Below are 20,922 nucleotides of genomic sequence, written 5' to 3'. Positions count from 1 at the left end.
CAAAAGCACGTTTTGAAGTTAACATTTCAAAAGCGAAACCGTCAGACTGCATGGTGTAACTCTTCCTGTTGCACAACTCAAACAGACGCTTTACTGAGAATTTTCTTGCATGAATCGACTCTACATGTCATTTCATTAAAACCCTTCCTTTTTCCAACACTGAGACCTGACTGACTACTAAAACCAGGACTTCATGAATATAGTTAGAGAAGGTGCTGTGGAGTGGTATATTTAACCAGGTTAAATATAATAAAATCTGCAGTGTGACTGTGACTAGAATGCCTCAGCAGATGTTTCATGGGAATAAACTTCCTGGGACGTTGGATTGCTTTGCTGTAAATTCCTAGAAAGGAACTGACATGACCATAAAGTCTTAGGAAGGAATCATGACCAAGTGTAGTCCAAAGGAGACAAACAACACTTTCATTTCTTCCAAAACTCGTCAAAGCATCATGTGACGAAAATAACCAGATTAACCAGACTGACCAGTTTAGGGGCCCCGGGGTTTTTGGCTGATGGCAACACACGCACAGAGATTTAGATGATGCTGTACGTCAGTGCTGCAATTCCCAAAGACTTTAGTCGCAACTACAAACAGTGAACCTGAGAGACACCATTCACTTATTTAAGAGGCTGAACTCCTTGGACGTGCAGCTCTGCGATCCTGAAACACGTCACCGTCCAAAGTCATGTTGAAAACAAAAATAAGGAAAGTCATAAATATGAAGCTGCAAGTGAAGGATGTGATTTGTTATACTGGGTTAAATTCATGAGACTGACTTTACTACAGGGGGACCAGTTTGTCCACAGCACCAGGGGTAAGAGTTTATAGAAAGACCGATAAAGTTTGATGATTTTATTAATCTGGTTCTGAAGAGGAACCAAAGTTAAACCAGATAAATGTAAAAGTCCAAGGACGGAGTAGTACAACACGGTGAAGTACCAATACCTCAGCACGGTACTGGAGTATAATTATAAATTGTATAACCAGAGCTCATGTGTGACTCATTGAGTCTTTGGGCCGGAGCGAAGGCGCAACATTACCTAATAGTTATCCCGTGGGGAGGGGGGGTCAGATGATGATGATGATGATGATGATGATGGTGCCTGTTACGTGAAAGCCGATAGGAGCTTTCCTTTGGATGGAGGGGGTGTCACGGAGGGAGGGAGGCGGTCTCTGGAACGCGCACACAAACAGGGTCCCGATGGTTCAGGCGAGGAGAAGAACCGTCCTGAGCTGAACTCCGCGTTAAAAAAGGAGCTGCGGCATCCAAGTGGAGCAGAGTGGAGGCGCCACACCGGCGGTAACGTTGAGTAAGAGGCTGCGAGGATCTGCAGAGTCACACCGGGGAGGCGGAAAGAGCCGCGTCCTCCACGCGCACCGGCGGACGCCACTGACATTCTCCTACGGTAAACATCTCAGGTGTGGTTTTCTTCAGATTAGCGGTTTCCAAACTTTAGTTCCAGCTACAGACCCCGGGGATTGTTGAGTAAAGAGCATTAACAGCGAGAAAGAATCGACATATTTCACTTCTTTCGGGTTATGTTCTGCTCGGGGGGATAAGTTTCAGCACCGGGTTTTGGACTGAGGTTGGAATAAAGTGTTGACTGATGCAGCTCGTCCCTGTCACACATGTGGGTCAGGTCCTGAGAGAGCCGCAGTCACGTCAGGAGTCAAACAGTGAATGTAGGTGAAGCTCTCAGCAGGTCAGTGTCACAGTCAGGTGGACTCGTTTATAACAACGCGCCGTGCGGACCAACACACTCCGGCCCCTGCTGGAGCGTGATGTGGCCTGGCGGGTTCTGGTACAAGCCGCTCCGGTTTGACTGTGGACGTTAACGTGGTTACATAATGTTGTGTTGTAATGGCTCTTGCATAACGTTAATCCCTCTTCTCTTTTCCCTCCGCAGCTTTGACCGCTAGGTGGCACTGTTGCTTCATCCTGAGGGCGCAGACTGGGCTCGGCCCCACAGCGGTACCGTGCACGCTGAGCAGCGAGGACACGCTCACCAGACCCATGTTTGAGGACGAGTCCCAGAGGATGAGGGAGCAGCAGGAAGCAGCTGTGCTCAAGGTACTGGACTCACCTGCGGCAGAGTCTCCAGGTGGAGGAGGAGAAGGAGGAGAAGAAGAAGAAGGAGGAGGAGGAGGAGGAGGAGCTCTGACCTTCACTGATGAAACTGTGTCCATCCTGACCTCCAGCAGCCTGTTGGCCCGCTCACTGCTGGGCCGCACCTCAGCCATCAAACGTAAAGAGAGTTCTGCTTCCACCATCATCCGGCGCAAGCGCGAATTCATCCCCCATGACAAGAAGGACGAGGGCTACTGGGACAAGAGGAGGAAGAACAACGAGGCGGCGAAACGTTCCCGGGAGAAGCGACGCGTGAACGACATGGTCCTGGAGAGTCGGGTTCTGGCCCTCCTGGAGGAAAACGCTCGCCTCAGAGCCGAGCTGCTGGCTCTGAAGTTCCGCTTCGGCCTGGTCAAAGACCCCTCCAACGCTCCCATCCTGCCCCTCACCACCGCTCAGGTCCTGACGCCCCAGTATTTCCTCCACAGAGAGGACGGAGGCTCCGCGGCCTCTCATCCCAACAGCCACACCGGCGTGCTGAACGTGCGAGGCTGCAGGGACGCTGGCAACATGTCCGAGGACTCTGGGTTTTCTACGCCAGGTGGGTCCAGTGTGGGCAGCCCGATCTTCTTTGAAGACCGCCTGAGCGACCACGAGAAACTGTCCCCACACAGGGTGGAGGAGCTGGGCTACGACCTCCACCACTCCCCTGCAGGACCTAGCGGAGGTAAGCCGGACCAAGCAGAGGCCATGAAAAATCTTCCCTATAAGCTACGTTTCAAGACACCCGGCAGTGGGGAGGGAGCGGACGCTGGCGGGGACGGCAGCAGCACCAGACGCAGCCCCACGGCGGGGCGGGAGGGTCCGAGAGACACCGTCAGGGGACTGAGCGGAGGTGAAGGGGGAGTGGGGCCCTGTACCGGCCCCTGGCTGCAGCAGCAGGAGGGTGAGGAGGCCAAGAGGGGGAGACAGTCCCCCCAGTACAACCCCTCCTCTGCCGCCTGCAGCCTCCAGCCTCCCCCCTCACAAGGACTAGCTGATGTCCAGCATCAGCACGAGAACACTTCCCTCAAGTCCCAGCTGCACTCTCTGAGCGAGGAGGTGGCACAGCTGAAGAAGCTGTTCACAGAGCAGCTCATGGCCAGAGCCACCCGGTGACGGGTCCGACTGGAAATCAGCAGTCCTGGGACTGATCCAACCTGTGAACCTGTGTTTTTATTTTAAATCCTGTACCATACTGTAAGACATAACCCCAGCCCCGCTGACTAACATAATCTCAATGTGTGTAATAGTTTCTCTGTTCTCCACACTGTGACAGCTACAACACGTTTACACCACGACAAACCAAACAGCCTCACTCCATCTAGACACAGCAGGCGGTGCAGCAACAGAGCCACTGGGAACCAGTCTGCACCTCCCAGAGGAGGACGGTTGATTAGTGGAAGGACCGACTGCACAGGTTTCCCACGGCAGCCGAACCTGCAAACACAACACTGACAGTAAATACAAGGGGTCCCATGCTCACCTGGTTTAACCTTAATATTCAGGAGATGCTTTATGAAAAACACTCCCATCACTCCAGTCTGCCCAGTTTGAACATGTCACTCTCTGTGCTTTCATAAAATAAAAGCATTTGACACATTCAGCAGCTGGTTTGTGAGAGGCTTTTAATTTGAAAAATAACCCTAAGAACAGAGCAGGCCAACTTTGTGCTAGCACCCAGAGTTATGGAGGTTGGAAAGATGTTTCTCAATGCTAATGAAAGGTGCATTATGGGACTTGTATTTTTGGAGACTGCTGCTTTTCTGTCACTAGCCCTTTTCAACATGTCTCCCATGAGCAGACGAATCATCCAGATGCTTCACTTGGGTAAAAGTATTAAAACTCTGCAGGTAAACTACAAGGCTTGTATTCAAAATGTGGTTTAGGTGAAAGTATGAAAGTCAAACCATAATAATGTACTTTGAGAATTAAAGGTAGAAAAAGTCATTAGATGATTATTATCCCTGCATTAATGTAGCAGCAGCATTTTAACTTTGGGGGCTTGTTTTTATTAGGAAATAAAAAGCTGTTTTCTGTTGAATAATAACCAGGTCATGTGACGTACTAACTATTCTAAAGGAACCACAGATGTTACGTAGACACACTGCAGTATAATACCCCCCCCCCAGTCAGACTGACCAGGTAAAGTCAGCGCTGTTATTGGACGTCACTTACCCACTGACGGATTGTGCGGCTGTGCACGTCCCACCGTCCCTGCAGGCTGCGAGGCAGCGGGACCAGACGGAGACGGTGGGTGGGCCTGATGTTACCCAACTTTCATTCTAACAGCTGGAGGGGGAATTTATTCAAAGGAGAACAGCCAGAACAAAACCGCCTTTCAGTCCCAGCCTGTCTTGATGACGACAGAAATTTTAATCGAGTCAGAATTTCAGTGCAGCGTTGAGTCAAATCTGCTACTCTGGGGTCAGCAGGGGGCAGCAGAGACAACGCCTTCGGTCAGTCCCTAAAGGTCGTACTGTTCCTGGACCTTAGCAGGAACCAGTGCACAGAGATGACTGATAGTTCAATTTAGCAACTGTGCACGTATGTCTTACATACAGAAATTCAAGCCTAAGCATGAGAAGAAATATTTGGGCCAACGAGGATGTTCTTTTAGGTTCTAATAGTTTATTCAGCCTGGGTGTTATGTCTGAGGACATGGCTTTTTAAAATAACGTCTGTAATGAAGTGACCTGTTTATAACCCACCCTGCAGAATCTGATCAGGGAAGTGACTTTGGGACACAGAGCAGAGTCCAAAAGACTTTGAGTCATTTAAATCCCTAAAAACTTTAATGTCCTCCGAGTGGCATAAACTGAATCAAAGGACAGCTGCTATTCCCGCCTTTAAGGAGCACAAAACACTATTTTGTTTCCAAACATCTGCAGCTTCGTCAACTCCTGCGTTTCCTCACGTCACCGTGTGTTGGATGATTTTATTTGCTGAAGGTGTTGGCCCCTGGAAGAGCTGCAGCCATAGTGAGGGAATCTAACGCGGCTCCACATAATAAACAACTAAACAGACACAACAACGGGAGGAACCGGCGGTGAAATGGAAACGCATCCTCACCTGCATCCATGCACCCACAAAAAAACGCAACCCCCTCTTCCCCTTTCTCCACCTCCCTCCTTTTTTGCAGGGAAGGATAAAGCTTGTTGCTAGGCAGGCAGTGCGACAGTTGCCATGGGAACGCGTGCAGACATAGCTGGAAGGGGGGTGGGGGGTCGGGCAGGGTGGGGATGAGGATGGGGTGTATAAAGAGACAGAGTGCATGAGTGTGTTTTTATCGGGGGGAGGGGGATGCGTTTCCTCCTCAGACACCAGGAAACAAAGGCGAGTGCAGGAATGATGGTCCAGAGGGACTCCAGGCTGCAGGTCCTGGGGTTGCCCCCCCTGATAGCGCAGCGTCACAGCACAATGACCGAACCCCAGCCAGGAAGTTCGCATCTGTGCATGTGCGAGTATGAGGACAACAGACAGAAACCAAACCCAGAACAAAAGCAGGCAGCGAGTGCCAACAGCATGTATTCAACAAAACCACAAATAATTACTGTGGCTGAAAAGTTCTCGACACGCTTTGAGCACATGAAACCAAGTGTGCACGAAAATTATACCACCAGCGCTGATGTTACCGGAACGTGTGTACGTCTTTATTGTTTCCCCACAGCACCGCTTTATTATAGCACAGCAAATATTTGGAGGCATCCACCCGTCACTGTGTGACAGGACGACCATCGATCTGCTGGAGCGCCTTCACTGCTCTTCATGCATGATCCAAGTTCAAACACACCCACAGAATACGGTTTGTCCAGGTGGTGCAGTGGCTGACAGGGAGGAGACAGGGAGGAGACCCCCCTCCTTTAAAATGGGAAATGTTGTTAGTCCTACTCTGTTTATCTGACAGCTGTAGTTTCTAACAGTCATGTAATAATCTATGAGACTTTATTAAGATGATCTGCAGTCTGGCTACATCAGCTTAGATGATGGTACATTTACTGCAGTAATATTTGAAGTGCAGGACTTTTACTTAGAGCAGAGGAGTTTTACTTTGTGGTATTTCTACTGGTATTGCAGTAAAAATCTGAGCATCCATCTCTGCAGGAAGGCGAACATATTTACCCAGAATGCCTCGTTCAAACTTAGAGCAGCTGGAACAGCAGAGGAAACGCTCCCACAGGTGTTTCAGCTTCTGACTCTGAGCTTCGACCTACCTGTTTGTGCCCGGTGACCTTATTATGGTCACCACAAGCCTTCATCAGGCTGAGGCTGGCCCGGAGCCTAGTCCCTCCTCCGCCGGGCCTTTCTCCTCCCCCTGCAACAGGATTTGAAGGCGAGGAGAGAGGGAGGGGGCAGAGCCGAGAGAGAAACAAAAAACGTGACTAGGCACCCAAAGCGTCCTGTTATGCAACAGCTGACCTACTAACATACATTTAGAGAGTCGGAGAGAGAAGGCAGCGGGAGAGGCCGAGCCGGAGCAAACATGACATGAGGAGGGCACTGAACAGCCGCGCTGCGTTCACACCCACGCATTTACCTGCACGGCCCGCAGAGCGGGTGTTTCCAGACTGACGGACGGTGAGAGTGTGAGGGCAGCTGACCCGAGCATAGAGCGGATTTCTGGACGAGAACTGGACCGTGCGTGTCCCCTGTGGATTCTGACGGTGAGTTTGTGTTGTTTTTAAAACCCGCACCACGATGTTGAAGAAGACCCACGGACCGTGTCTGTTTGTTTTGGTGCGGGGCAGGTGTAGCAGGGTGCGGGGCTGGTGGAGCAGGGTGCGGGGCAGGTGGAGCAGGGTGCGGGGCTGGTGGAGCAGGGTGGGGGGCAGGTGTGTGTGGGGGGCGGTGTATCCTGAGGTGGTGGAACTCCTTCAGCAGAAGGTGCGGGGCTGGAAACGCACGAACATGGATGCTTTGGAGCGGTGCGATGGTGCGAATGAGGCCGAATCAACACGTCCGTGGCGTGCCGTGCCGTGCCGTGCCGTCTGATGTGATGCATTCAGGGCCCAGTCCATCCCAGTTTATCCCAGTGTCGGTTTAATAATACACCTGCTTTGAGCAGGTATGGAGTCTGAATGTTGTTCTAACGTGAATGTCTTGGTGAACACGGCTGCGCATTATTCTGTCTGTTACTGCACAAAGAGAATCGTGCGTGTGAGTGACGCTCAGGTTGATGTTGCACAGACTCTGCGGCTTGTTTGGGGTTAGTAGGCTAGTCCGCGCACACAGCTGGAAAAATCCCACGCAGGCTCGGAGGACACACTTCTCCCCGTCACGTGTAGCAGCTCTTTGTAAAGGTTAACGCGGCTGTGCAGCCTCCGGGTTAACCCTTTAGGAGGAGCTCACCAGCCGAGATCCCCGTCCTGGATGTACGCGGACCGTTTTTTGCTCCTCCCGCCTTTGTTTAGCAGCTGGACTCGGACCGAGACGCAGCGGGAGCAGGAATGAAGAATGGTGGAGTTCGGAGGGTCTGAGGAGCGCGGCCGCTGCGAGGTGCGTAGTGAATCCGAACATCTGGGCCAGATGTGGGTCACACATTTAATAACATCACAATGAAATTCGGATGTGTCTCGTTTTGGGTGCGCGCAGTCGCCTCGGATGAGGATCAGATTAAATATGCGTGAGGACGGAGCAACAAAGGACGCGTGCGGGGCAACACGTTCCTCGCGGTGTTTGCGGCCGCGGGGACGAGACGCGGTGGGTTCGGGCTTTGTGTCCAACATGTGCACCGGGAGAACCGTCCTCAGCGGAACTTAGAGCAGCTCTCGCCGCTTCACGCTGTGGAGGCGAATCGGTTCATCAGCGTTTTGTGATATTTTGATTGTTTTGTTTGGGAAGGGGGAAACGCCGGCTTTGTGGTTTCCGCACTGCACGTGGGCACGCTCCCCCTCCTCCTCCTGCAGCCTCAGTAATGGCATGCAGCAAAGAGCGTGCGCGCGGCAACAGCTTCATATGTCACGTAATAAAAATAATAATGATAATGATGATAATGATGATGATGATGATGATGATGATGATAATAATGGATCGCGGTTTGGGGGTTTAAAAGGATTTGAGCTGGTGTCACTTCTCTCAGGACTGTGCGCGTTGTGCTGTAAGTCCCGCATGTAGCGCAGAGGTACGGGTCCATTAACGTGCACGCAGCGTAGATGCAGGTTGCGTAATAAATGAATGAAATAATTAAAATGGATTAAAGAACGGGGCAGATTATGCAATCGGCGGAAACCTAGAGTCTGTGGTTGTGCAGCGCTGCGCTCTGCTGCGGCCTGTGCCCATTGGTTGGTGCACACACTGGGTCTCTATGCCAGCGTTGAATGTAGGTCACGGGGGGGGGGGGGGGTTGATGGGCACAACCGCCGCTGACTGAAAAGGCAGAATCAAAACCTCACCAAAATAAATCCCGCCCCGCCATAACAAAGAAGCGAGGCGGAAGTGGCACAGAAATAACGACCCACATATCAGCTCAGTTTTCAAAGTCACAGGTTTTGGAGAAAAAAAGAAAATCAGGCATTTGAGGCAAATTGCATCACTGAAGGACCTGCTGTGCAGCTCTTCAGGTCTGAGCTTTCTACTAAAGAAAAATCCGGGAGCTTGGAGCAGTTTCCATCCTGTCCCACTTTGTGGCCTGTTGACTTTCTCGGGGTTTCCTGGCACATGTACGATGATAAAAGCTGAGGGCCTGCTTTGTTATTGTGCTGAGGGCCTGCTTTGTTATTGTGCTGTGGTTTGGAGCCAGCACTGAGGAGAATTACAGCAGTTAGTAGGCCAAAGCAGCACATGTGACTGGGGCAGCACATGGACTGAGTCGCTCTGCTTTTTCCCTTTTGGGGGGGTCTGTCCGTGCGTTCTTGGAACAACGATGCAGCTTGGATTTGACTTCGCCTCACTGGCCTGATTTCTTAGGACCCCCCTCCTTTACTTCTTTTTCTTGGCAAGATAAAATCAGCCCCCAGACCTGGAATTCAAGCAGACCCCACCCATGACCCCCAAACCCTGACCACGTGCCTTGCATTGCATTCTTCCCATGGGGTGGCGGGGGGCAACAGATTCATCATTCCTCCCATCTTTTTATTTCAGAGCTGCTCCCACTTCCTGAAATGCTGCACACAAACATGTGCACGGGTCTGAACTCAGTCCACTGTTTCCAGCGCTCAGCGCCACATTTAGAGTCCTGCGGCGCGGCCCTGCGGCTGGATTCTTTTACTGTGCTATCATTCCTGAAGTGCCACAGAGTCCCAGTGATGACACGTGGGGAATATATGAGAAGCTGTTAGAGTAATGTAGGTCAGGGGTTTTTTAGATTAGAGATGGGAAAGTAAAGAAATGGCTGGGACTCTGAGTGTGTTGTCGTTTTGATGAAACATGAATGAAGTGGGTGACAGGCTGAGCTGTGAAGGAGTCACAGCACCTTGTGGGTCAGTCATTCATGCGGTTGAACATGGAGGCAGTGGGACCAGTGCGCTGGAAGGAAACAGCCACGACTGTGGGCTCATTTGACCTTTGAGCTCATTCGTGCGTTACGCTCGCGCTCGTCGCGGGCAGATATGAAGCACATACTGACGTCAATCGCTCTGCTCTCCTGTTGCAGGATGCCGTTTTCTCATCTTTGGCTTTGGCCAAACCACTGACTCACAGGAGGCGAGAGAAAGTCTGATATGATTGGTTGCTCTTTCTGTTTCCCCTTTTTTGTTGCTATGGGTGACACGCTCCCTGATGCAAAACCAACACTGCCAGAGCTGCCACCAGCTTCCTCTCTGTCTCCATCTCTGTTTTAACTTTCTCACCAATTCCCTTCTTTGTCTCCACTTCACGTGCTCTCACCTCCGTCTGTAGACGCCCTCATTCTCCACGCCACTCCTTCTGTTTTGCCCTCCACCCGCCCTCCGTCTGACTCTTTGTCTTTTTTTTCTGATCTCTCGTCACTTCGGCTCCACGCAGCTCGGCTGACCTATATTCCAGCTAGCGGTACACTGGAGGAAGTGAGACTCGTGTTTACGGAGCGCAGTCGGTCCCCAGTTTCTGGGTCAGTGGGACGCTCTGAAAAAGTCTCTTCCCCTCATTCTTTCTCTCTGGTGCTCGACAGCCACATGTCAAAGGCTCACGAGGAAAAGCTTCAGCGGTTCAGCCAAGCAGAGGAGAATCAGCCAGACAGCAGCACCTTTATTTCCAAACAAACACAGTGCACTCTGAGATTAGATTTGATTGTTTGGAGAGAAATCAAACAGAAATTAAAAACAGATGGTACTGGCCCATATTTCCTCTGCTTTGTCTGCATCTCAGAGCTGGGAGAGGGATTTCTTTTCACAGAATCTGGGCTGAAATCCATTTTCATTGTGAGGATATGCCTGTTGTTGGCGTCAGACTGTAACATGTTGAGCTGCACATTTATCACCACAACAGTGTTTAAAGGGTTGATTAGGGATACAGGAACGATAGAAGAACACCAGTGGGTGTGCAGGGGAAAACTTGTGTGACCTTCAGTGCTTCAGCCAATGGGAGGTTTATGGTTTTACATTTCTGAGAGTACGAGTCACGAGGAGGAAGAAAACTGCATGTGTGACCTAATTATCTTCCCAGGAGGAGCCTGTCCTGTGACATTAGCAGCAGCAACATTTCCTGTCAGTCGAAAACCACATTACATTGGTTCAGGTCTCTGCATGTTTAAAAACAGACTCCAGTTATTCCATAGTAAGAGACTAGATTCTATATTAGCATTGCTACTGTTTGCTCATTAGTCACCTGTGCTGTAATAGCAGCGTCTCAGAGCTCACCTGTTGAGCACAGGCTTTACAGACTGGGTTATTCCTGCCCCTGTCCTGCCTCCTTTCTTTCTATGGGCCCTTGACCTATATTTATCAGAGCCCCAGCTCCCAGCTGCCCCCACACCTCCGAATCTCTGGACCCAGTCTCAGCCTCTTTATCCTTGACCCGCTGGCTGCTGCCTTTGTCTGCCTTATCTGCTGCCTCTGCATCACTGATTTGGCATCGAGTTGTTTTGGCAAAGAATGCTGCCACATTCCTGGGTGGATGAACACAGTGTTTGTAGATGGGCTTTCACAGCGGGGGCGCAGTGTGCTGTTCTTTCATGGTTCTTTATTTGTGAAAAACAGATCCAGGGATCTCCACCAGACCTGTATCTGACTCAGCCTTTGCTCTGTCTGCCACCGAATTCCCATCAGGCCGAACACAGGAGCTAACGGTGACTAAGACTGATGCTCTTTCTGTGGTTTTCGTGTGTGCACTTGCCTCTGTGGCACGTTGCAGCTACACTGTTTTCACAGCTGCAGTGAGATTATTTTAGAATTTGTCACCACGAACAACAAAAAAGGTGCTGAGCCGAATGAGCTCCAGTCAGCGGCTGACACCATGTACATGTGCAGAAACCTTATTGATAAGGTCAGCTTTAAAATAAGAAATATAATAAATAATAATTAGCTGCTCAGAACTTACTGACTGTAGCATTTAAAAGGTTAATGGCTGTTGATATTTTATTTGAGGACCCGGTAAACAGGAAGTTAAACCAGCTCATCTCCCCTGCGACTGGTACGCTGCTACACGTTTCTAACCACCAGCTCTTTATTTTCCTGTGTAAATCATTACAGCGACGCCTCTTTAAGTCCTGGGTGACAAGATGAATCAGGATCATCAGCCTGACACTGACTTCAGCGCTCACATTACATCACCATAGTAAACACCACCCTGCCGGGGTCATGGTCTGGGGTCACAGGCTGCAGACGGAGTAGATCAATAGTGAGGCCAAAAGGTCAGACAGCGAGGTGGTTTGCTGGTCGCCACGAGCGACACAGGAAGTAAAAGGCAGACACACCAAAGCAGCTGCCGAAAGCTGCTGGACGTAGAAAGGTGTCAGTAAAGTCAGGCTGGTAGAAAAACAACAGCATCGCTCCCCGTCTGATGTGAGAATGCATAACGGAGCAGGACCAGTGCACATGGATTAACATTTCTTTTTGTTTTTATCTCCACAGCCTTTCATCTGGCAGACGGAGGGAGGGCGAGCGAAGCTCCCCGAGAGACTGTCACGCTGAGGTAGACGGGCTGACCTACATCCTGCTGTTTGTGTGGAGATCTGGGACACTTCTCCACCAGCTCAGCTCGCTGTGCCGCTTACCTTTAACAACAAAAGCCAAGAGGAGAATAAAGACCCAACGGTTGGGAAATTTCTGATCCGATCCCCTAAGGGGCTGTGAAATTTTGAAGAGACACTGAACTGAAAATCTGTCGAGTGGGTAAATGATAATGCTGAACTCCAGTTCTTTATCTTTCTGGTTAATTTGGACACTTGCGTCCCCTCCTGTCATAAGCAGACTGAACCTGCAATAAACAGACCTAGAACTTTGGGAGAAACCTAGTTTCATCACCACCCCCTTTTTCCCTTTGACCTCTGACCTGGTTCTTTCCCCCCGTCGTGCAACATTTCAGGCTGTCTGCCACTAGACCAGAATGGAAAATCTAACATCAGCTCTCAAAACATTAAACAAAACCTCAGGGAATAACCTAAACTGCCATGAGACCTTCAGCGGTTATGAAGAGTCTCTTCCCTTGATCCAAGGGAGTCCAGCTCGCATTGGGCGTCTCATCAAACCCAAACCCAATATGACCTGCAGGCGAAAGCGTGAGTTCATTTCCGATGAGAAGAAGGACGCCTCCTACTGGGAGAAACGTCGCAAGAACAATGAGGCCGCCAAGCGCTCCCGGGAGAAGCGGCGCCTCAACGATATGGTTTTGGAAAACCGTGTCATCGCACTGAATGATGAGAATGTGAGGCTCAAGACCGAGCTGCTGCAACTGAAGCTACGCTTTGGCCTGATAAGCACTGCTTCGTACATTGAGAAGAGCCAGCAGATTGGTGGGGGCAGCAACACGGGAAGTGGAGGCTCGTCATCCTCTTCTTCTACTCAGTACTACTCCAGCGGTTACTCCAGCGGTTCTCAGGTGATGATGAACTCAGACTCCTCAGAAACAGAGCAGTCAGGACGAAGCGAGGGCCACAGGCAGCTGGTGAAATACTCCCCTCGTGGCTCCTTGTCCGACATGTCCGACGCGTCCTCCCGGGACAGCCCTGAGCCAATCCCCTTTGAGATTAAACAGGAAGGTGACAGGCTGGAAATGGATATTGCCAATGGCACAACTACTCAAATCATGTTCAACATCCACCGTGGTCTGGCCTCTGTACCCACTCACCACCAGATCCAGCAGCATTCTCAGGAGCTGGAGGCTGCATATCACAGCCAGCAGCAGCAACAACAACAGAAACCCCATCAGGAGCCTGTTATCACTATCAACACTGTCAGCCCACCCACTCCGCACCCGCCTGCCGCCCAGAGGAGCGTTATTCTGTACGGCTCCAGCTGTGCCTCTTATCCTGTGGACACCCTGCCGAGGACCCAGGACATCGATATGCAGGCAGCCCAGAAGCAGAGCAGCAGCCAGGCATGTGTCAGCCAACTGTCCCAGTCCATTTCTGAGAACCCCACAGAGACACTGGCTGAGGTGACAAAGCAGCTGGAGAGGAAGACACTGGACTCCCCGCCTTGTGAGCTGTCAGACGGACGTAACGAGGCTGGAGAGAGTCTGGTGTACGGAGTGTGCCAACTTCCCCAGCAGCACCTGCAGCAGGAGAGTGATCTGTCTGCAGAGTCAGGGCTCCACCACCACCTCCAGCAGCTACATCATTCATACCTCAGCGTTCAAGACGAGGAGCCACCTGTGCTCACCTACGAGGGCGAGCCCAGGAGCGAGGTTTGCTACCAGGGCCAATCAAGCTTCTCTAGCAAGGACACATCATCCAGTGATGGAGATCCCCGGAGCTCGGACAAAGACGCCTCCACAGATGATGACGAGTCCCCTTCCTCGTCCTGCTCAGACATGGGCAGCTACAACAACCAACATCTTATTGGCCTCCACCAGCCTGCCTCACCTCCGCCTTCCTCCCATGGTTGCTCTCAGATCCAGGGCGAGGTGAAGGGCACAGCGCTGCCCCACAAACTCAGACTCAAGCACCGGGCCATGAGCACCGGAAGCAACTGCTCCGGGCAGGAGTCCCCAACCAGCCCGCCCTCAGCGACGCCGCCTCCCCTGCCCCAGCATCCCTACTTGTCCCTCACCCAACCGCAGAACATTAAACGGGAGAGTCCGGGTGAGGGGGCACAAAAGGAGGGTGGGAAAAAGGAGACGGGTTCACGACGAAACAAGAGGCGAGATTAAGTGACAGTCCCTGACAGACATGGTCCCAACTTAAAAGAACTTAATTACCCCGCCATCATGCCTTTGCCCTATAATCAAATTCCCCGTCAAGCACTTGGGACAGTAAGCTGGGCTTTTCTACTCCCCCACCCTCAGTGTCGCCTTAACGGCGGGACATCTTGTAGGGTTGTATCATATGTGTATATATATTGTACAGAGTTGTCACTTCTTACATCCTCTCCATACTTACAGAAGCACTTTTGTTTATGTGATGAGAGGAGGAATGGAACTGTCTGCTTTTCTACTTTTGCCATCCAACATTTTCCAGCAGAGCATCAGCAAAAGCACATTGTGATCAATTACAAACAAGAATGTAGGAAAAGAAAAGGTTTTGAGCTTTACCAGGACTATTAATTTGGTAGATGTCAGACTGTAGACACTGGGGACAGCCCCTCGACCAAAGAAGCACCAACACCACCAACACTACGAATATTAAGTTCCATACCTCTTCCCAGACCCTACCTCTACCAACCCATAGTCCCCCAACCACTCGTTCACAAAAGATCGCCATCACCTTTATTTTTTAAGCACTTGGTTTGTATATTACTGTGATATATGAATATATGTATCTTATAAATATATATTTTACGAAGAAATTTGAATACAAATTCAACAAAAATGCGACAAACTTGCAATGATAAAAAAAAAGACTTTGAAAGTGACCATCCCAATAAATTACTGTACAGTCACATTGTCTACTGTTGCTACAGGACCCTTCGCTGTTGATTGTTAAGCTTTAGCATTAATCTTCCGTTAATGCCCTGTTTACACAGAAGTGGCCGTTCAGTTTGGAACGCCAACAGCACTGAATGGAGAACATGTTGTTTTTCCTGAGGCAAAGGCCTTATTGAAACGTTTGGATTTCTTAACCTTTAACCAGCCTTTAAATATTCGGTGAAAACCACCAGCTGCAGGCTACAAGCCTTTTGGTTTATTTGAGCTTTATCAATCATATCACTGGCCCAGTGTATTTATTTCCCTCTCCTCCACACACCCATCACTGTAGAAAAGCCCACAGGAACATAGACCGAGAACGTGTACAGACCTTCTTAGATACCAGCTGTGACTGAGTTTGAACTGTAATGTAGGCATGGGATGCTTTGGTGCAAAAGCAGGAGAATTAAGTCTCATTCATGCAAACACACTAGAGTGCACTTAGTTCTGAACAAGTTGTGTAGACACCAAAACGTGGCCCCTGGAGACTCCAGAGTTATTGAGAAATGTCCGATTTCTGTCCAATTGGAGCCATTGTTCAAATTCCCCCAACACACAGACAATCGGAGCTTAAATTAATGAAGAAAAGGACTTCCCTCGTGTCCCACGTGCCTCCACTATTCATGTCAGGGGTTATTCATCCCTGGCCCATGGTAGCGATGAAGCGCCTGCACTGGATCCCAGATTAGCAAAGGTCTCTGTGCCATGTTTGGTTTTTTAGTGCTTGTGTATAAATGTAAAGTCCCCCGCGCCCTTAAACAACACTGTAATGTTTATTTCATTGGTTTTATATTCTCTTTTTTGTCAAGGTGTTGTTCTGTGTCCTTTCTCCTGTTGACTGTGATGGCATGTATTTGCCCCCCCCCCCCCCCCCTACTTTTCCAGTGTGTATTAATCAGTAATGTTTGTGGTTTCTCTGATGGTTTTATGAAAAAGAGGACAAGAAAGAAGCAGAGTGGTGTGTAGAGATGGGTGGTGGCTGTTCTGGTTGGTCATTACCATCACTTCCTTTTCACCTGAATCTGTATGTAAAGACACTAATGTTCATTGTGGAAGATAGGAGCATTTCAAGATTGAAAAATTAAATAAAAACAATGTTGACTATCAACATATCATGAAAAGAGCCTGTTCTTCTCTGTTCTTTCACTAGTGTTTGTGTGGTTTAGGGGTTTTAAGCAGCAACATAGCACTCAGCCTGGCTCCTCCTCCTGCCCACTGAGATGAGGATCTACCACCAGTCAGGCTTCTCCTTACTCACTGGCTGACATGAGAGAATCAGCAAACAAACAAAATTAATTAAATCTGTCTTTCAGTGGTTGGACGTAACATAATCCCATTAACTCAAGTGTTGAAGTTAAAGCTGCTCTGGCTCAGGTCTCCTCGACCTCTAGAAGCTCTAATGAGTCCAAACTACCTCCCACCATAAGCCCCTCCTTCTTGCTCTCTGCCCCTCCCATCTCATCCCTGTTTCCTGAAGCTACGACGTGAACTACGGATGCCTGGTTGGGACAAAGTGTCCAGTCCAGAACTAGCTCTGGTTCCTGCTAATGTGACCCAAAGCACTAAAGGTCCAAAGGTCCAATCAGGACCATGCTAGGTGGCTAATGCTACCAAACCAACAGGTTAGCTTTAGATGCTAACACATCCAGAAGGAAGAAGGCCCCATGTGTATCCAATGAGAGTCCTTTGGCTGCTTTGAACTCTCTCCATGTGAAAAAGCCAAAGCCATTAATGCATCAGTATCAACCATCTAATGATGGTCAGAATAACTGATAGAAATGGGGTGGACAAAATAATAGAGACACCTGTCAAGATCACACAGTTCAATATTCTCCAAAATGATCCCACAGTTACATTGATATGTCTAGAAAACATTTACTTGTAGTTTTACCTTGGTGCACCTAATAAACTGCCAACTATACTCCTTCAGCGCAGCCCCCGTTTCCTCCAGGGCTGTCTATTTTTGACAGACACACCCTGTTTCCATTGTGCAGAAATAACCTTGTAAGGAGTGTACCGTTCCCCACGGGCAGCTCACTCTTTCTGGCATCGGAGCCTAATTTGCAACGAGAGGAGCTTTGCAGTGACACACTGACACCCTTCGCCCAGCTAACTCCCCGGCAGAGCTCGTCTGATGTAACACTGGCCTACTTCTACGAACAGACTGGCGCTTTATGCAAGAAAATGCCATCAACCGCAGCTCATGTCAGGCAGGAACCCTCAAAGAGGTGCACACTCTCCTGATTACAGCCTCTGACACTCCTGTTTAATGCTCTTTGCTGTTTCCTTACATCTGACGCACTGCACATGACTTCAAGTATGGTAGAAAGTCAGACCAAATCTCTGTACTTCCTGAACACACCTCCACTCGAAACAATCTCCCTGCAAAAGAACTAGATCACGTTTGTAGTAACAAATCTGAGCAGGTGTGACCCACGGAAATCCAGAATATTTATAGCAGGGAAGCCAAACAGTCTGGACTAAACAGCATATGTCAGCGGTGTGTGCTGTGCAGGACAAAGCTGGGGAAGAGCCAGTCTGAGCCCCTGACTGCTGCCGAATCCCACTGCATTCTCTGCATTAGCTCTGGAAAGGCTGCGGTGTTACCGAAGCCAGGTCCAGACCCTCAGACTGTGTGCCCCATACTTTAGGAAGAGCAAGAAGCTTGTATATGAACGGGCAGATTCAATAATAATCTAATACCTTTCCTTCCATATCAGGGTTATTCCTTTAACTACAGTTCACATGTATTTGAAAATGACAACAATCCCAGTATAATGTAATATGAGCCTGTACTGGTTGGATTACTCAGCTGGTTCATTATGCAGGAAGCACAGTCTCCCTCCAACAGTCCAATCCAATTTTATCACACTGCCTCCCTCCTATAGACCAAAACAGGGTCATATTCATAACAACATTAAGGCTAAAGGGAGGAGCAGGGTGTGTGTGTGTGTTTGTGTGTGTGTGTGTGTATGTGTTTGTGCGTCTCAGTGTGTGTGTGTGTTTGTGTCTCAGTGTGTGGGTAATAACTTGATCTAAGCCTGCAAACAAAGCTGCTCTTTGAGGCTGATGCATCAGTGCCCTTCACAATGCCCTCAGTCACACACACAAGCACATACAGGCACGCACACATGCTGATGCACATTCCTTCACACACACACACACACACACACACACACACACACAAAGAAAAAAGCTGCAGTCTCCATGGAGTTTTGGCTTTTCAGGAGTTGTTCAGCAAACATGGAATTCCTCTCAATAATGAAACACCTCTGGGATCCAACCAAGGTGACACTCTGTCAGGAACAGCAACACTCTGGCAGATTTTTGCTGCGTCCTCTATTTTCCTCATTTGACTGGAATAGTTGCTGCACTGGAGCTTGCATAAACAGGCCAGGAGAAAAGTAGGTCAACGTTCGTGGGAGAAGAAACTAAAGAAAGGGAGCGTGCGAGTCGAGGAAGGTTGCAGCTCCATCTGTGTCACTTTTATTTGTCTCTGGCAGCAGAGCAGAAAGGGGCTCTCATGTTACCTAGTTCCACCCTGGGGAGAAGGTTTAGCACGCAGGGGAGGGAGCAGGGTGATGGAGGGCGACAGGAGGAAGAGAGGGTGAGACACAGAAGAAGATTCTTACACATTTCTGGGTCTGGATCCAGGATGCCTGAGGAAGCAGGTCAGATTCAGGTAACAAAACTGAAGAATTCCCCCAACTGCCAGAACCACAGACGTGCAGTTTCTCACTTGGTCCTCAGTCTCACATCCTGCAGCAAGACAGCTGCAGCCCTGCATGCGCACATGCAAACATCCATGTGCAGAACGTAGCAATGATGCACACACTTGACACTCAGTTACAACACTCACTGTCACACAGTGGAAGTAGGAAAATAGCATGAGAGTTTTTCTTTTTGAAAAGAACTGACTCCTCAAAATACATGTAAAAAAAGACTTATCTTTTAGATTGAGGTTCCATTCGCACCTCATCCATGTAAATGCAGTATGAAGAGGTATGAATGCAGTATAATGAACAATGAATGCAGTATAATGAAGTATGAATGCAGTATAAGGCAGAATAATTAAGCATGAATGCAGTATAAGGCAGTATAATGCAGTACAATGCAGTATGAATGCAGTATAATGAAGTATGAATGCAGTATAAGGCAGTAAAACAAAGTATGAATGCAGTATAATGAAGCATGAATGCAGTATAAGGCAGAATAATTAAGTGTGAATCTAGTATAAGGCAGTATGAATGCAGTATAATGAAGTATGAATGCAGTATAATGAAGTATGAATGCAGTATAATGAAGTATGAATGCAGTATAAGGCAGTATGAATGCAGTATAATGAAGTATGAATGCAGTATAAGGCAGTATGAATGCAGTATAATGAAGTATGAATGCAGTATAATGAAGTATGAATGCAGTATAAGGCAGTATGAATGCAGTATAATGAAGTATGAATGCAGTATAAGGCAGTATGAATGCAGTATAATGAAGTATGAATGCAGTATAATGAAGTATAAGGCAGTATGAATGCAGTATAAGGCAGTATGAATGCAGTATAATGAAGTATGAATGCAGTATAAGGCAGTATGAATGCAGTATAAGGCAGTATGAATGCAGTATAATGAAGTATGAATGCAGTATAAGGCAGTATGAATGCAGTATAATGAAGTATGAATGCAGTATAAGGCAGTATGAATGCAGTATAATGAAGTATGAATGCAGTATAAGGCAGTATGAATGCAGTATAATGAAGTATGAATGCAGTATAATGAAGTATGAATGCAGTATAAGGCAGTATGAATGCAGTATAATGAAGTATGAATGCAGTATAAGGCAGTATGAATGCAGTATAATGAAGTATGAATGCAGTATAATGAAGTATGAATGCAGTATAATGAAGTATAAGGCAGTATGAATGCAGTATAAGGCAGTCTGAATGCAGTATAATGAAGTATGAATGCAGTATAAGGCAGTATGAATGCAGTATAATGAAGTATGAATGCAGTATAATGAAGTATGAATGCAGTATAAGGCAGTATGAATGCAGTATAATGAAGTATGAATGCAGTATAAGGCAGTATGAATGCAGTATAAGGCAGTATAAGGCAGTATGAATGCAGTATAATGAAGTATGAATGCAGTATAAGGCAGTATGAATGCAGTATAATGAAGTATGAATGCAGTATAAGGCAGTATGAATGCAGTATAATGAAGTATGAATGCAGTATAAGGCAGTATAAGGCAGTATGAATGCAGTATAAGGCAGTATGAATGCAGTATAATGAAGTATGAATGCAGTATAAGGCAGTATGAATGCAGTATAATGAAGTATGAATGCAGTATAATGAAGTATGAATGCAGTATAAGGCAGTATGAATGCAGTATAATGAAGTATGAATGCAGTATAAGGCAGTATGAATGCAGTATAAGGCAGTATAAGGCAGTATGAATGCAGTATAATGAAGTATGAATGCAGTATAAAGCAGTATGAATGCAGTATAAGGCAGTATGAATGCAGTATAAGGCAGTATGAATGCAGTATAATGAAGTATGAATGCAGTATAATGAAGTATGAATGCAGTATAAGGCAGTATGAATGCAGTATAATGAAGTATGAATGCAGTATAAGGCAGTATGAATGCAATATAATGAAGTATGAATGCAGTATAAGGCAGTATGAATGTATAATGAAGTATGAATGCAGTATAAGGCAGTATGAATGCAGTATAATGAAGTATGAATGCAGTATAAAGCAGTATGAATGCAGTATAAGGCAGTATGAATGCAGTATAATGAAGTATGAATGCAGTATAAGGCAGTATAAGGCAGT

The 20,922-nt window shown here is 48.1% G+C and overlaps 2 protein-coding genes across 4 annotated transcripts; both read left to right on the top strand.

Moving 5' to 3' along the window:
• The first annotated feature begins 1,106 nt into the window (after positions 1–1,106).
• Positions 1,107–3,717, top strand: nfil3-6 (nuclear factor, interleukin 3 regulated, member 6). 2 transcript variants are annotated; one of them, XM_026324472.2, is made up of 2 exons: positions 1,107–1,423; positions 1,912–3,717. In XM_026324472.2, the coding sequence occupies exon 2, from the start codon at positions 2,019–2,021 to the stop codon at positions 3,228–3,230; it is 1,212 nt and encodes a 403-aa protein (XP_026180257.1). In that variant the 5' UTR covers positions 1,107–1,423; positions 1,912–2,018; the 3' UTR covers positions 3,231–3,717. The 2 variants fall into 2 exon arrangements, with proteins under 2 accessions (XP_026180257.1, XP_026180256.1); XM_026324471.2 differs by having other exon boundaries at positions 1,108–1,410.
• A 2,783-nt stretch (positions 3,718–6,500) lies between these two features.
• On the top strand, positions 6,501–16,212 carry nfil3-2 (nuclear factor, interleukin 3 regulated, member 2). Of its 2 annotated transcripts, none has more exons than XM_026324460.2 (2): positions 6,501–6,775; positions 12,098–16,212. In XM_026324460.2, exon 2 carries the CDS (start codon positions 12,573–12,575, stop codon positions 14,334–14,336), a length of 1,764 nt encoding a protein of 587 aa, XP_026180245.1. In that variant the 5' UTR covers positions 6,501–6,775; positions 12,098–12,572; the 3' UTR covers positions 14,337–16,212. The 2 variants fall into 2 exon arrangements, with proteins under 2 accessions (XP_026180245.1, XP_026180246.1); XM_026324461.2 differs by lacking the exon at positions 6,501–6,775 and adding an exon at positions 7,343–7,607.
• The last annotated feature ends 4,710 nt before the right edge of the window (positions 16,213–20,922 follow it).

The sequence above is a fragment of the Mastacembelus armatus genome, chromosome 8 (genome assembly GCF_900324485.2).
Source record: "Mastacembelus armatus chromosome 8, fMasArm1.2, whole genome shotgun sequence".
Lineage (NCBI taxonomy): Eukaryota > Metazoa > Chordata > Actinopteri > Synbranchiformes > Mastacembelidae > Mastacembelus > Mastacembelus armatus.
Note: the sequence above shows the minus strand (reverse complement) of the source record. Positions and strands in the feature narration are given on the sequence as shown.

Bases quoted from the DNA above. Each gene is read 5' to 3' on its own strand.
- nfil3-6 (XM_026324472.2), top strand. From the start codon at position 2,019: ATGTTTGAGGACGAGTCCCAGAGGATGAGGGAGCAGCAGGAAGCAGCT.
- nfil3-2 (XM_026324460.2), top strand. From the start codon at position 12,573: ATGGAAAATCTAACATCAGCTCTCAAAACATTAAACAAAACCTCAGGG.